This window comes from Juglans microcarpa x Juglans regia, chromosome 5S (genome assembly GCF_004785595.1).
Source record: "Juglans microcarpa x Juglans regia isolate MS1-56 chromosome 5S, Jm3101_v1.0, whole genome shotgun sequence".
Taxonomy (NCBI): domain Eukaryota; kingdom Viridiplantae; phylum Streptophyta; class Magnoliopsida; order Fagales; family Juglandaceae; genus Juglans; species Juglans microcarpa x Juglans regia.
In genome coordinates this window covers 29,588,230-29,605,762 of record NC_054603.1, presented here as the reverse complement: position 1 = coordinate 29,605,762, position 17,533 = coordinate 29,588,230, and the positions used below count along the sequence as shown (strand labels likewise).

Sequence of the window (17,533 nt, the reverse complement as noted above, 5' to 3'; positions counted from 1 at the left end):
AAAGGAAAACTTAAAAAGAAAAAGGGAGGAAACTAATGCTGGGAAGAAAAAAGAAAACCCAGATGCAAGATTCAACTGTTTATTATCTGCCACATAAAACCAGCCCCACTAGCTATAAAGTCTACAGAACACTACTGAACATCACTAACTCCTCTTTCAATTCCTGATGATAATTAGAAAGCTAGGGCATCGGTTCGTGTCAAAGAGATTTGAAACAGTTTCCTAGTTTGTTTAATATTGTTGCTTCGTATCATATGATTATACTATGATGTCGATAGGGATTAGATAATGCCAAAAAGGTTTGAAATGGAATTCATCAGATGGACAAACAAGTGGGGAGAAAATGAAGAAAAAGTGGAATTTAGATAAGCTTCCCGTGAAATAGCTAAAGGAAGAGTGTATCCTCTCAATGCTAAATAAGCAGCATATCAACTCTAACTAAAATTTAGCTAATATGTCCCCTAAAAGTCACGATTAGGTATTTACGTGTAAATTTGATTATGAGATACAGTAACTCAACATAACTAAGCCAAATGAATTTTATATTATTTCTCACTCCCTTGTCATGAATATATTTTGTATATATTTTAATATTTTATATTTGAAAATGAAGTTAATTTAGGTTGATAGATGGATTTTATATATTTTAATATATAATTGTTGGAAATTATGAAAATAAAAATAAAAAGTATTTAAAAATAAATAATGCATTAAATAAGTAGATAAAAAATTTTTAAAAATAATAATATTTTATTATTATGAAAAGTGAAATAACTAATCTAATGTGTACTTCAAGTTTGGAGTGATTAGCCAAAAGTTAAACAGTTGCTCTTCTGGCTGGTGTCTCATATTTAGTGGTCTTATCGGAGACCAATACCAAGCTGCTATGTAAGCCTTCCTCCATTCCCACTTTGGGGACGCATAGCAGAGGATCATGTTTAATTCCTCCTTCCCGCTCGACTCTCTCTCTCATGCAGGTTGATCTCTCAAGGGAAATGCCTCCTGAAAACGCTCAAAGCTTTCTCTCTCCTTCGATCTCTTATCGAACTGAAATCTCCCTAATCTCTCTCTCTCTCTCTCTCTCTCTCTCTCTTATCGAACTGAAATCTCCCTAATCTCTCTCTCTCTCCATCGATCTCTCACGAGATCCCGAAATCACTCGACTCTCTCGATCTCTCAGTTAGCTACCCACCTTCTTCATAACCAACATAACCAGGTGTAGCCCCAACGAGTCGTGAAACTGCATGCTTCTCCATGTACTCACTCATATCGGTTAAGACAAGAGCATTTTCTATGTCAAAGAGATAACTGGCTAAGGCTTTTGCAAGCTCTGTTTTCCCCACACCTGTAGGGCCCATGAACACGAAACTTGCTATCATGGGTCTATTTGGGTTGGACAATCCTGCCCTCGAGCGGCAGATGGCATCTGCAACTGCTTTAACTACCATGTCTTGACCAACCACCCTCTTGTGAAGAACCTATTCTAGCTTGACTAGCTTGTCTCTCTCTGATTGTTGAAGATTTGATACTGGTATACCGGTCCATTTGCTAACAATCTCAACAATATCAAGATCAGTGACCTCTTCTCGAAGCAAAGAATGTCCAGACTTCCAAAATTCATCAAGGTTCTTCTCTGCCTCTTCTAATTGGCTTTGAAGGGTCATTAGAGTTCCATACTTGAGTTCAACTGCACGATTTAGGTCATATTCGCGCTCAGCAGATTCCACCTCTTGGTTAACTCTATCAATCTGCAGGCAATTTAAAAGAGAATTTAAACGGGGGGATATGAAGGTGTTATCGTCAAAGAATTTTGTACCAAGTGCATAAGTACCTCTTCTTTAATTGACCACTTCTAAGCCTACAGAGCTGGATGAGGTAGACTGAGTTGTTATCAAGTTGGAGATGGAGAAGCTCTCATTGAAAAATGACACCGATAAAGCATTTAAAGAAAGGTTAAGCAAGTTAGAAAATGATTTGGCTTTGCTTAAACAAAAACATAATGAATTAACTTAATTGTGGGAACATGAAGAGGTTCTCATGACACTTGGTTTCAGTCTAAATCTAGCCACACGTATCCCCTTTACAAAAAAGTCATATTTGTTTGGATAAACTTCATCCATTCCCTTCAAATGCAAATACCCAGCCGCAAATACCTAGATGTACAGAAGAATCATGCCTTGGCTGAAAGTTTGATATTGGGATAGCTTGAAATTAGGAGTAATTTCTTTTCGATTTTAATGGTTGTGATTGATATCTCATGTTGCCATTATTTTTTTTGAATTTTGGGTCTTTCCTTTTGTGTGTCGCTTGCAAAAAACACAAGCGAAATTTGAAGTGAGAGCAATTGGGATCAAAGATAGAATATGGAAAGGGAGAGAGAGAGAGAGGGGGGGGGTATGTAGCGTTGCAAGGTATATGGTGGATATGTGCTTACATTTCACAGTTGTTGAGACTCCAGGAGTTAATCGGGAGAAGAAGAAATGAGAGAGAGAGAGAGAGAGAAAAAAAAAAAAGAGGGGGGGGGATCGAGAGACAGACAGAGAGAGTGAGAGAGCAGAGAGAGTGGGAGGCTCGAGAGAGTGAGAGAGCTTATTCTATGTTTACGCGGTCTCAATTTCAACCATGATCTCCTTCACGTGGCAAGCTAGCATTGGTCTCCGATTTACACCGGTTATAGGAGACACAGGTGATAAGGTTTTCTAAAAGTTAAAAAGTGACTTATGAGCTGAACTTGTTTAAAACTTTGCCTCAACCAATGAGACTGCTCTAAGTGAGTAAGAAATATTAAGTTTAGTTTAAGTATGTATCTCGCACTTAAAATCTTAAAATTTTAACAAAAAATACAAAATTAGAAATTATTTTGTGAAATAAAATAGGTAGATGACGAAGACCAAAATGTTCGTAATGCTCATCTTCCCATAAAAATATCAGATAATTATAAATACTTTAGTCATAAAAAATTATACAAAAATAATTTTACAAACTAACGTAACTTGATGTGGTTCATTAGATTGTAAAGTTAATTTTATTATGAAGCAAATCTAATGGATCACATGAAACTACGTCAGTTTATAAGTTTACTTTTATAAAATCTCTTTTTGTCTGTAGCACTTCTCCCTAGTATTGAGCAAAAATCTAAAAATCTCACTCCAGATTTGATTTCGCTCTAGCTTTGCTCGAAGTCGGAATTTTTTTAATTTTTCAGTTAAAGGTGTCGCTGGACTGACTCCGACTCCAATCAGAACCGACTCCGACTTTATGCTCTGAATCTGACTCTAAATCCGACTCCAAATCCGATTTTGATTTTGTACATGTGTTATAAAAATATGTATTTCTCTATATATTTTTCATATATACTAGTATAGTTATATAGTTATATAACTAGAACTTAAATTGTTAAATTCAATAATATACTAGTATGAGCTAATTATTATAAAATAATATACTTATAATATAATATAAATAGACTAATGATAGTTTAGTATGTGTAAACATCATATATATATAGTATAAAAATAAGTTAGACACTAATATTTAAATAAGTCTAGTATAATAAATTAATAACACATATATTAATTTACTAAAATATAATAACATGTAATTAGACACTAGTAAGTCTAGTATATAATTAAGTTAGATATTAGTATAATAACATATAATTAGACACTATAGTATAAGTCTTGTATATAAATAAATTAGACACTAGTATAGAAATCACTAATAAATCTAATATAATAAGTTAGTAACACATAATACTAATTTAGTAAAGTATAATAACATGTAATTAAATACTGGAAATAAGTCTAGTGTGGAAATAAGTTAAAAATAAGTTAGACACTAGTATAAAATAATAATATATAATATTATAGTATGATAACATGTAATTAGATATTATAGTATAGACATTAGTATAGAAATAAATTAGTAGTGAATAATTTAGTTTTAATTTTTATTTTTTGGAAAATTGAACTTTGAAATCTCACAAAAAAGTCTTGTTTTAAAATGGACTAAATATAAAACTAAAAAAGAAATTCAAAACTAAAAATCCAAATCCGACTCCTCTCAAAAAAATAAAAGTCAGATCGAATCCTTTACAAATAAGACTTCGTTTGGAAAGTAAACTCATCTCAACTCATCTCAACTCATCATTACAACTTTTTCATATCTCAATATAAAATATAATAAACAATTCAACTTTTTTAAATTCCAAAATAATAATAATAGTAATAAATAATATTCTAACAGTATTTTATCATCTCAACTCAACTCAACTCAACTCAACTCAACTTATCATTACAACTTTTTCAAATTTCAATACAAAATATAATAAACAATTCAATTTTTTTAAATTTCAAAATAATAATAATATTAAAAAATAATATTCTAATAATATTTTATCTTCTCAACTCAATTCAATTCAATTTATTTTAACATTTAAACGCAATCTAAGAGTCTGACAGGAGAATCCGAACCGACTAAGTCATACTCACTACTCACCCCTACTAGTTCTCCGTAATCTTTACTATAGATTGGGTAATCAAACACGCGAAGGCCTTAAACCCAAAAAGGAAAATGAAAATAATCCTGTCTAATTTTGGTTTCTTGGTTCAGTTAGCACCCTACCATATCTGTCTTTCAGGTAATTCCAAAGAATAATTAGTATACATACAGATTTACGAAAGTGGTTCGATTGGCAGATAATATGAGATGAAATGAGTTGATATTAAAATTGAAGTTGAATAAAATATTATTAAAATATATCTTTTTAATATTATTTTTTTATTTAAAAAAGTTAAATTATTTATTTTATTTTATACAAAAATTTAAAAAAATTATAATAATTAGATAAGATAAAATGAGATAAATTATAAAAATAAACGAGATTCTGGTACAATATAAATCATCTAAGGAAAGAATTACTAAAATTCAAAGGGTTGCCAAAAGCCTATGGATTTTGACGGCCGTAGTTTCAAACTCTCCTCTCCAAATGTATAAAAAAAAGTTCTACTAGCGTGCTGCTTAGTTTTGATCATTGGGCATATCCGTTGGTATAAAATTATTTTTTTATTTTTATCTCTTTTTTTTAATATATTTAAATATTTTTAAAAAATAAAAATATATATATTAATATATTAAAAATCACTTTTTTAATTATTAAATAAAAAAATTAAATACATAAACGTCAAAATAAAAAATAAACTGAGGCGGTATCCTAATATTTTCCTTAAAAAAAATATATATCAAAGGGGTTGTCGGGAACTGAGAGTTTTTTTTTTTTTTTTTTTTTTTTTTTTTTTTTTTTTTTGGAATCACGGGAGCTGAGAGTTGGGTGTTCTGTAACAACTGTACTTGGAGTTTTGCTCTTTATTTATTTCTTTTTCTTTTCATATGGTAGCTTTTGTGTTTTTCAAGCAAAGGCAGAAGATCATAGGCAAACAAGAAAAAGTGTAAGATCAGTAATCATTAAGACTATTTTCATTGGATTAATTAAAAATCAAATTTAATGAGAATTTAATTATTAAATTATAAAATGTATCACATTAAAATAGTTATATTCTAAATATTTAGAAATATAACTATAGTAACTTTTAAAGTTATTTCTAACTTTAAAAGATACTATTTATTTATCAAATCTATTTTATATCATTTATTTTTCTCTTTTGAGGTCTCCATCAACGTCTTTCTAATTTCTATTTTTAATTCATAATTTAATTAGAATTTGATTATTAATTAATATATAATATTATGAATAGTAAAATATAATAAAATAAAATAATTTCATAATTAAAAATATTAAAATATTTTTGAAATTGATATATTAATTTAAGTTAGTGATATATTAATTTAATAAGAATATGATTATTAATTAATATATAATATGTAGAATAGTAAAATATGATAAAATAAAATAAATTAATAATTAAAAAATTAAATATTTTTGAAATTATTAATTATTCATTACTATATAATAAATAAATGTATAATTTAATGTAGAGATTTGATGTGAATAATTAAAATCAAATTTATTTTATATTATTTTATTATTATATAATAAAAAAATAATTATTCCAATGTAGAGATTTATATAAATAAGATAGCTAAAAGTTAAATTTCTCTTATATTTATAAAAAATATTTTTTAATTTTAATTAATCCAACGAGAATGCTCTTTTCTTTTCAGCGTTAATGAAGCATTTTTTATGTGGATGGATGATTTTTAATCACAATAATTTTTCAAGAATAAATTGATATTAATTATTGTTAGTTATTTCTTTCCATTATTAAGAATCCTTTAGATAGTGAGATGAATTTAAATAATTTATAAATAATAATAAAATTATTAATTAAAATGAGATTAAATGAGATTCAAACGGGCCCATATCTCATGAGATGCACTGAATAATAGCCCTTCGTCGTCTACCTGTTAGAGTATTCATCGGCGTATCAGTTTTTCTGATACTAGGACATGCCAGTGTACTTTAATGGAAGCAATATGAATAGACGTTTTTACCCGTAATCTTTAACCTCAGTTCCATGTTTTTTCACGTAAAAAAGCCAAGGATCAATCGGTCTTCTCAAGAAAAAGGTAACATAAACAGTATACGGATAATGTGTGTACAAAAACAAACAAACAGAGAAAACCGAGGAAAAATAATAATTAAAAATATCCGACATGCATTATTATAACCTCAGAAAAGAAAATTAAAAAAAAAATACATAAAACAACAGATCATTTCAGCCTGAAAAGAAGTATGTTTCCCCGCAATCCACACATCCTACAGATGTTGTTTGCAATCTCTGAATCACGGTCTCAGGACCGTCCAACGTACAGAATCTATGGAGGACGTGAGATTAGAGTGTAGAACAAATTTTCCAACAGCTTTTTCTTTTCTCTTTATCTTTTTCCTTTTGTTTTTTGTTTTTTAGTTCAGCTTCTTTATCAGTGAAATCTGCTGTTTTTGTTTCTCAGAGCACCCACTGCACGTTGCTGTTCGGTCTTGGCAGTGCCTAGTCCCAGACTTCTTCAAAAGCACGAGTCTCTCTCTCTCTCTCTCTCTCTCTCTCTCTCGCTCAGAAACTATTCTTCAACACCTTGAAACTGTCTAATCCGGCCTCCTCTGTTTTCTCTCTTTCTTTCTTTCTCTGCATTCTTTTAATGTCTTTGGCCTGAAATTCTGCAAAACTCTCCATGTAAACTTTCAATTCTCTGCATCTTATTTTATTTTATTTTTATCTTAGTTTTTTGCAACAAACAATAATGGAGTTGAAGATGGGTCACCTAATCCAATACCCCCTTCTTTAAATCACTTAGATTTTCTCTCATTACTCAAAGAAGCAGATGCGGAACCCAAAGCTCCCAACTTTTCAAGGCATTTGATGCGTTCTTCGTTTTGTTTCCTCAACCGAAACACTTTTCCGCTTCTAGGTTGTTGTCGCAATGTCGACCGTAGAAATGGCCCACCACATCGATTTGGAACAAGGGGGTCACCGCCGCGCCGGAAGTGACGGAAGCGCCGACGGTAGCGTCTGCTTCACAGACGCCGACGAGGGCTCGTGCTATTCCCAGTTCTATTCCACGAATGGCGGGTCTTACGACGAGTACAGCTTCGCCTGTGTTTATGATCCTGAGATCGGGAAAGTCTCGGTCTCTCGGAGGGACTCTTTGTCGTCATCCTCGGAGTGCTCGGTGGAGGTGGAGAATGAGAGTGGGGTCCCCGAAATCAAGGTGCATTTGGCTAAAGCCGAGAGAGACTGTAGGATTTGTCATCTTGGGTTGGAGAGTAATAGCCATGAATCCGGTGTTCCCATAGAGTTGGGTTGTTCTTGTAAGGACGATTTGGGTGCAGCCCACAAAAACTGTGCTGAGGCCTGGTTCAAGATTAAGGGAAATAAGTGAGTAAAAATCCTTGCTTTTTTCTTTGATTGATTTGATCTTAACGGCTTGGTTACCTGCTAATTTTTATGTTTTTTTTTTTTTTTTGGAAATGATGGATAGCCTTTGGTGGTTCTTAGCATTATCGAAGGTTGTGTTTTCAGAGAGCTAATATAGTTTATGTGTTTTGTAAACTTTGAGACCTTTTTTCTCTGATAAGAGACTTTGAGACACTCTTGATTGAGATTTCCTCTTCTTGAAGGAATGATACTACGCACCATAAGAGAAAATGAATAACAATTAAACAAAATTAGGTTATGTTTATTTGATGTAAAGCATAATTGATGACCTAGTAGCTATGAGGATGTGGGCACAAGAACACAGCTAGCTTTGTATAATTAATTAAAGAAGAAACTACTTTTTTCAAAGAAGATGAGGGATTTGGTAAAAGAGTAAAGCATTCTGAAATCATGGTGATATGTCCAAGTACACCAACGATTCCTTGATGCTGTGTCCTTTTTCAAAGTAAAGGAATCTCTCTGGAGCTTCTTTCTGATGTTTCTAATCTTTATGAAAGTGGAAATTTGATCGCATATTGATGAAATCAATTATCTTAATGGAAGAATATTGCTTGCTGGTGTGGTACTTAATATATTCTAATTGCCTATGTCCAGTTTCAGATTATGATATTCATCCATTGTTTCTGATGAAACTCAAATAACCTCACACTTCACCTTAGAAGACTGGTATATATTTACAACTTTAGAGTATCTTGAGACAGTATCCTTTCTACACTTCCTGATCTTTGTTTTGATTCTTAAAAGCCTTTGGTGCATTGCTATTGCCATGTGTTATACATGTCTAATAGTGTTGTAGCTAACTGACAAGACCATCTTCAATACTTTCTCGAGACCATTGTACACTGTCATTGCCAACTGCCAAAATTAAAAAATATATCATTGATTGTCGATACTTACAACGAAGGCAATGCGCTATTCCTATGCTGGGTTGGCATGTGACACAGAAATATTTTCTTGTCCTTTGTAAACTAACAGGCAAAAGATCATGCTTGTATTTTGAACAATAATTTAGGAGTTATAACTATTGCAAGTATTCTTCTCATATAGGTTAGCAAACCATCGAAACATGTAGTTGTTTTTGGCCATTGTTAAATCCACATCTTTTTGTTTCATGTTTTATTCAATTTTTCTTTACATTTTCTGTTTGCAATATTAAGGTGGGTTGGGACAGAGAGTTCAGATGAGATGAGATGAGATGAGTTGTTTTTTTTAAAGTTGAATAAAATATTGTTAAATATTATTTTTATTTTGGAATTTGAAAAAGTTGAATTGTTTATTTTATTTTTGTATGAGAATTTGGGAGAGTTGTAATCTCTATGGATTGTTGTCATCTTTGTACTATTTTTGTTTTCTGTTCTCTCTTCTAGCTTCTTGAATTCCGGTTAAATTCTTCTTGTTGTTCTAACTACTCACTGCATATTTTTCCTTAATCATCACAACCTCTTGAGATTGCATATAAAATGTCGCACAAGTGTTGCACAAGAGTTAATAAACATGTATGAAGCTGTCAATTCTGGATTGTCATAGTCTATCTTTCTGGTTTACCTCATTAGACAGTGAATAATGATACTCAATACTACTATTTTTAAAGTTTCATCATTTCCTTACTATATTTACTTCAGTTTGCTTGGTTTTGTTTTAGAACATGTGAGATATGCCATTCTACTGCCCGTAATGTCTTCGGATCGATTGAGATCGAGTCAACAGAGCATTCAAATGATGCCAACGATGCCACAACAGCAGCTGCAGTCGCACCAGTGCCCATAGCAGAGACACGAAACTTCTGGCATGGCCACCGGTTCCTGAATTTCCTGCTTGCTTGCGTGGTATTTGCATTTGTCTTATCATGGCTCTTCCATTTTAATGTGCCATCGTAATAAAATTCTGCATAAGTACTGTTATTCATGGCTGAGGAAAGGGTTTAGAGGAAAAAGAAAAACAAGTTCTGTCAAAGGGCCCGCTAAAATTGTTGCTACTGTTATGGGAATTGGGAGAGTTTCAATGTTCAAGCCTCCCAACGTTTATAAAGATAAAATACAACTTGATCTTCCCCTCCATTCTTGTAGAGTTTGCTTTTTGCCATATTTCCACTGTCCTCATAATACCACCAAATTATCATGTTTTAAAATTAATTAATGTCTTTGGCATTTTCTGGAACGATACCGGATGGTCATATGTAGAGTTGTACATATGTATTTAATTTTCGAATCTTCTTGCGTTGTGATAATGAATATCATGCTTGGTTTGAATGTTATTCTCTTTTGCGCAAACACAAACACAAGACTCAATTTGATAGGCAATCTAATTTGTGATTTTTAACGTTCCAAACTAATTAAGGAAGCATGCTTTCGGATAAGAGAAAAGATATTTGTAACCGTGAATTGTATAACTTTCGCGTAATCGTTTTGAGAAAAGTGAATAAAATATGAGATTTACATGAAAAAAAAATTAATTTTTAATAGTGAACTCTATTCTGTTTCAAATTGATTATGCGGTGTTTACGTACTTTACGGTTGTACGTAGAATTACTCAATAAGAATAGCCATTCGTTGGTAAAGAAAAGGTTTGACCGACCCAATCTCTAAGTTTTCATAAAGAAAAGTGTTACAGTCATAAAGAAGTTTTACGAAAATAAATCTGTAAAGTGAAATTACTTTAGATGATTGTAAAAAGAGAGAGAAGTTTGAAATTGGGGTTGGGGTTTTAATAAACAATGTAGTTTTGTTTTCAAGAACTATAAATCGCACTGATAATGGGAGCATAGATAATGTTAGCTTAATTAAGATGTAAGTTTTTTTTTTGGGGGGGGGGGGGGGGGGGGGGGGGGGGGGGCTGAAGATAGGAGTATTTTTCTTTAAATTATTCGAAACCCACTTTCAGATAAATCCTCGTAGAAAGTATTTTTTCTTGAATTATTCAAAATGCATGATTAACTAATTGCAGAGTGTAAGATGGAGGGGCACTCACGTGGGGTTGACCCCTCCTTAAAGCAAAGTGTAACGCATGGCTTTACTTGCTTATAACGCATGGCTTAAAACCATGCATTACGACAATTGAAGGCTGGCCTTATGGCTTTACTTGCTTATAACGCATGGCTTAAAGCCATGCGTTATGACAATTGAAGGCTGGCCTTTAAGGCCAGCCGTGTGTATGAAGAATATAAATAGTCCTCCTCAATTGTTTTTTGTGAGGATTGGAAATACACAAAAACTCTCTTTTTGTTCTCTCTTGATAAGATATTTAGGCTGTGGATTTATTAAGTGTTACTCTAGTTTTATACTACGTAGTACACTTCGCCACTAAGAGGAAAAACTTGTGATTTCTCAATCTGAAAAAACTTGTGGAGCAATTTTATAAGCTGAGCTTGAGGTATTTTTTCCGTTGTACTTTCTAACATTGGTATCAGAGACAGGTTATAATTACTTCCAGTTTATATTTTTTTCTCGCATATGGTTGAGATTTTTTCTGGTGTCATTTTTTTTATCCTATTCTTTTTATCTGTTTTTTTTTTTTTAAAAAATACCATTGGAGGTGCTGTGTGCACCTTGGTGGGTGCTGCTTCGTGCACACCCAGTAAGGCTGGGCGCACCTAGGGGGTGCAGGGTGCCGCGCGCACCTGGAGGGTGCTGCTTGCATCCAGCGGTGCCGCACTCAACACATGGTGCAGCTGCGCGCACCGTGTGCTGCAGCCCATGGCTTTCAGAGCACTCCAGTGAGTGCTCTGCTGTCCAGCCCAGTCACGTGGCACACAGTCACGGTGGCTTCAAACAACTATGTTTTCTCGGTACTGTTCATATGAACAGTACCAATTCTGTAGGTTGAAGAAGACTATTGATTTTTGCACGGGCTGGGCTGGGCTGGGCCATTTGGCCCTACTGTGTTTTTTTTTTTTTTTTTTTTTTTTAAAAAAAGGTCTTTTTTTTTTAAGCCCAACCTTGTTTAAGTTTTTTTTTAAAAACACAAAATAAAAAGAAGGGGATTAAAAAAATGTACCTCTGGGACTCGAACCTAGGACCACCTGTCAAAGGCAACGCGCACCACTGGGTTGCGACTTACCTTTGATTTAGGTGGGATTTTTTTTAAATGTATTTGTTATACATTATTTCGTTTATATTAAAAAAAAATTGTTTACATGATTTAATATATGCTTAGATATATTGTTATATTACATGTGATCTTTTATTTAATGTTTTAGATTAAATATGATTACATGTGAATATATGGTTATATTCATGCTATTTTTTTATTCCGTTATGTTAATATTACATGTGATCTTTTATTTAATTGTTTAGATTAAATGTGATTACATGTATATGTGAATTGAACATGTGGATATGTGATTATTTTATCATCTATGAATGTTAGGTTTGAATGTTTATACATTAATCTTTAATGATAAAATAGAAAAGTTCCCACTAAGTAGTCTTAGTTAGAATTGTCAGTGTAAATGATAGGCTGAAAAATTGTAGTGATCCCAGTAAGAACTGTAAATGCACTGTATAGCCAAAAGACCACAATGACCCCAGTAAGAACTGTAAATACACTGATGGAACAAGAAAAATAGACTGTAATGGTCTTATATGAACCATCTTTGTAGACTGGCCCAACAGGTTGCTGTGGTTGGAGTAGCTATCCTTGTAGACTGGCCTAAAAGGTTACTGCGATTTTAGTAGGTTATGTCTTTACATGTGACTAGGACTAGATGACTACTTAAGATAGTGGGATTGTGGTTGAGATTTATGATGATTAATTCTCCCATATTTTTTTTAAATTTGCGCGGGAATTAGGTTAGAAATTTAATAATTGGATATTGTGGCGCAAGAGATGATTCTGAAGTCTAGCGATTTTTCGATCTTGCGACATATCTAAATTATTCTTTTTCTAGCTTGGATGGACGTGGCAGATTTCTTAGGTGTGTGTGTAATATCATTTCTTTGCGTATTGTAGTGAAATGACATCCAAAAGTATAGTTGCCGATTTAAACAAATGGGAGAAATTGGATGGGGAGAACTACGACATTTGGCATCGCAAGATCTAATGTGTCTTAGATGAGCAAGAGGTCTTGGAGGCCTTATCTCACTCCCTTACTGCGTCCAGGGAAGGGACCTCGGAACAACACAAGATAGATTAACTAGCCTATACTCAATGGGCTAAGAAAAGTCGGTGCGCGCGCATAATAATGTTAAGCAGCATGCACAATGATCTATTGTGTGAGTTCGAGATCTATGACACTGCCCAAAGCATGTGGGAGGCTTTGAAGTTGAAGTTTGGTAGAACTTCAGCCACTAGGTTGCATGGGTTAACCATGAGGTTTGACTTCTATAAGATGCACTCTAACCACACGATGAAGTAGCATCTTCGGGCTATGTCGACCATGATCGGCGAACTTAAGTCGGCAGAAAACAACCTGACTGATGAACAGTAAGTCCAAGCAGTGATAAGATCACTGCCGAATTCTTGGGAGAATATGAGTCAGAACCTGACGCATAACGAGAATATCAAAGACTTTGATGATGTCTCGCGTCACTTGGAATTGGAAGCTGCTAAGCCCAATCATACGGCCTATGTGGTTGATTCTAGTTCGCGTAAGGCATCAAGGCCTAAGCGCAAGAAGTCCAAGAATGGGGTAGCTGCTAGACAAATTAAGAAGGTACCAGGAACTTCTCAGCGCAGCAAGAGGGGCAAGCGCGAGAAGAACAAATCAAAATTAGAGTGCTTCAACTGTGGAAAGAATGGTCACTTCGCTCGTGCCTGCACTAAGCCGAAGAAGGTATACTCTGACTTTTCTCACATTATTTTTGTAACTAGCCATGTGATGGTTGCTCACTCCTATCCTGTGTGGACTGTTGATTCAGGAGTGAGCAAACACATAGCGCGAGATAGAGTCGGATTTGTGGAGTATTGCCGGATTCCAGCTGGGAGCCATGATATCAAGGTGGGGAATGGAGCTAGCGTGGAGGTATTGGGTCTTGGTACCTACAAGCTGGACTTGCGGGGTGGCCGCACTCTTTTCCTTCACAATGTGCTATACGCTCCTGAAATCCGACGAAACTTACTTTCTATAGTCACTCTATTAAGACTTGGTTTTCGAATTGTATTTGAAAACAATTATGTTTCTTTTTATTTGGGCCATGTGTTTTATGGCAATGCTTTTCTTCAAGACGATTTTATGATATTGAATTTGGATTATTCAAATATAAATGAGTCTATTGATTTTCTTTCTACATCTGATAATTTGGATTCATATAAATGGCATGCTAAGCTTGGCCATATAGGGCAAGATAGAATGACTAGGTTAGCTAGAGAAGGCCTTATAGGCAATCTCGCTAAGGTCATCTTACCCACATGTGAACATTGTCTAATGGGAAAATTTAAGAGAAAACCGTTTGGAAAAGCCACTAAGGAATCTTTTCCACTGCAATTAGTCCACTCAGACATCTGTGGTCCAATGAGTGTGAGGGCAAGACACGGAGGTGTCTACTTCATTACATTTATAGATGATTTTTCACGTTACGGTCATGTCTACTTAATCTCTCATAAGTCTGAAGTATTAGCATGCTTTAGGCGATATCTAAGAATGGTTGAGAATCAGTTAGACAAGAGTTTAAAAACTCTAAGAACTGACCGAGGACGAGAATATCTCTCTGAGCAATTTAAAAGGCTCTGTGATGAAAAAGGAATCAAAAGACAGTTGACGATGCCAAGTACGCCGCAGCAAAATGGCGTGGTGGAAAGGAGAAATCAAACACTGCTTGAGATGGTTAGGTCAATGATGGCGCAAGCAAACCTACCAATTTCTTTTTGGGGGATGCACTTTTGACTACTGCTTACATTCTTAACCGAGTGCCTTCCAAATCAGTAACTTTTACCCCATATGAACTATGGACCGGCGAGAAACCCAATTTGAGTAACTTGCGGCCATGGGGTTCAACGGGTTTTGTTCACGGTCTTTCTCATAAGTATGGGAAGTTAGGCCCTAAAGGAAAGAAGTGTATCTTTATAAGGTACTCAGAACACTCTAAAGTGTATGTGTTAATAGGTGAACAATCTGATGAAAGTGTGACTGAGATTGAGTCACGAGATGTGGATTTCATTGAATATGAGTTTCTAAGTAGAGGTGAGGTTGATAGGAGTTTAGAATTTCATGAGATTGTAGAACAAGAGGAAAGTGCTCCAAGGAATTTAGTTGAGAATGAGGAAGAAATTCTTCAAGCTTATACAAATTATAAAAAGGATTTGAATCCGAGTGGGAGCACAACACTTGTCAATCGATCACAACAACCTCAGCCGCGTAGAAGTACACGTGAAAGTATTCCCCGTCGTCGTTTTGAGATTGAAGGGGAAGTTTTTATGGTAGCTCCGCATGATGATGATGAGCCTAGGACGATTCATGAGGCTCTCTCATTTTCTACTAAAGATGAGTGAATAAAAGCTCTTAATGATGAGATTGAGTCTATGAAGACAAACCAAGTCTAGGATCTGGTTGATCTACCGACAGGGCGTAAGACTATTGGAAACAAATGGGTTCTTAAGGTCAAACACAAGTCGGATGGATCAATAGATAAGTACAAAACTCGCTTAGTGGCGAAAGGATATACCCAATAGGAGGGTATAAACTATGAGGAAACTTTTTCACTAGTGGTGAAGTTTGCCTCAATTCGCCTGATTCTAGCTATAATAGCAAATATGGATTTGGAACTCTACCAAATGGACGTTAAGACAGCATTTCTCAATGAAGAACTAGATGAGGAGATCTATATGGATCAACCAACGGGTTTTGTGGTCAAAGGTCAAGAGCGCAAAGTGTGCAAGCTCAAACGATCTATATATAGCCTAAAACAATCATCTAGACAATGATACCTCAGATTCCATAAAGCCATTCTCTTGAATGGGTTTACGATGATCACAGAGGACTATTATGTCTATGTCAAAAGGTCCAAGAAGAGTTTCATTATGTTGTCATTGTATGTTGACGACATACTACTAGCTGGAAATGATAAAGGGATGATAGTCGCCACAAAAGAGTGGTTATCCTTCAATTTTGAGATGAAGGATATAGGTGAAGCAGAATACATTCTGGGAGTTAAAATCTATAGAGATCGCTCAAAGAGAATTTTGTGTTTCTCCCAACAGACTTACATAAAGAAAGTCCCCGAGCGCTTCCTAATGAATGAATGTAAACCCATTGATACCCCTGTTGCAAGAAGCGAGAACTTGTCTAAAGTGTTGTGTCCTAAGACTCAAAAAGAAAAGGAAAAGACGGCCCGTGTCCCTTATGCTAATGCTGTGGGTAGTCTGATGTACGCAATGATGTGTACTCGGCCTGACATATTCTACGCAGTTGGCTTAGTGAGTAGATTTCAATCGAACACCGGACTGGCTCACTGGAAAGCAGTCAAAAGGATTATGCGATATCTCAAGGAAACTGCAGACTATGTGTTGTGCTATCAGGGTTCAGATTTGCAACTAAGAGGTTACAGTGATGCCGATTGGGGCAGTGACCTAGATGAGTGCAAATCAACCACTGGGTATGTCTTTCTGCTCAATAAAGGCGCCATTACATGGAGCAGCAAGAAACAACCATGTATAGCTTTATCCACTATGGAGGCAGAATATATATCTTGTTCTATAGCAGATCAAGAAGCTGTTTGGTTACGGAGGTTCCTCAAGCATTTAGACATTGGCACGGATACTTCAAATCCAGTGACGATATTCTACGATAGCATGACAGCTCTCGCATATGCTAAGGACTCAAAGTATTATGGAAAAACCAAACACATAGATAGCAGATATCACTACATCAGAGACATGGTAGCGTAAAAGGAAGTGGTTCTGAAACACCTTTCTACGAGTCGCATGGTTTCTGATCCCTTAATGAAACCTATTGCAAGAGATGTCTTTGAGGCTCATGTTAGGAATCTAGGACTGTGTAGACTGCAAATGTAATTTGTGTTTCAAATAATATTGAGATGTAACCTTTCCTTTGGGATATTAATACAATATGATTCAGTTCTTGTCTTTATCATATTGTTTTATAATACACACACAAAAGATATGTCAACAGACTTAGATTGGCTCACTTATACGAGCGATCGCCTCTAACGCTTAAGTAGCGAGTAGAGATGAGACATTGTGTCCCTAGGTACTTGTCCAAAAGGATAAGTTGGTTGACACAAAGTTATGTCGCCTTAGTGGGAGCTAAGATGAGGTCTATTGATAGGACTATGCATGGGTTACCCCACCATCCATGTAGCTTGTAGTAAGCTAGATGCGAATTCTTCTTTGACGTCTTGGAGGCGTGCAAATAGAGGAATTCGGGTTAAACGCTTAAGGAGCGGCTAGACTAAGATCTGTGACTAAGATCTGTACGGTGTTGACATAGACATATGCTCTTTAAGAAAGAGAAATCCACCGTAGCATGTGTTTCATACTATATGTGCTTATTCAACCATATGAGGAAGTGAGTAAAATGTTTTCCTCTTTCTCACTATGTGAGTCTCATTTTTTAAATGTCTTTTACTTTTGACTATGTCACGAGATGGAGGTTGTGATGTCTGCTACTTTGGCATGTTGTCTATGGT

At 34.8% G+C, this 17,533-nt stretch overlaps 1 protein-coding gene and 1 pseudogene across 2 annotated transcripts; one reads left to right on the top strand and one right to left on the bottom strand.

The window, feature by feature from the left end:
• Positions 1–1,184: 1,184 nt before the first annotated feature.
• LOC121267289 lies at positions 1,185–1,836 on the bottom strand (annotated as a pseudogene).
• A 4,877-nt stretch (positions 1,837–6,713) lies between these two features.
• LOC121268517 lies at positions 6,714–10,009 on the top strand. 2 transcript variants are annotated; one of them, XM_041172832.1, is made up of 3 exons: positions 6,714–7,190; positions 7,426–7,892; positions 9,595–10,009. In XM_041172832.1, the coding sequence occupies exons 2-3, from the start codon at positions 7,438–7,440 to the stop codon at positions 9,827–9,829; spliced, it is 690 nt and encodes a 229-aa protein (XP_041028766.1). In that variant the 5' UTR covers positions 6,714–7,190; positions 7,426–7,437; the 3' UTR covers positions 9,830–10,009. The 2 variants fall into 2 exon arrangements, with proteins under 2 accessions (XP_041028766.1, XP_041028765.1); XM_041172831.1 differs by having other exon boundaries at positions 6,716–7,892.
• Positions 10,010–17,533: the final 7,524 nt, after the last annotated feature.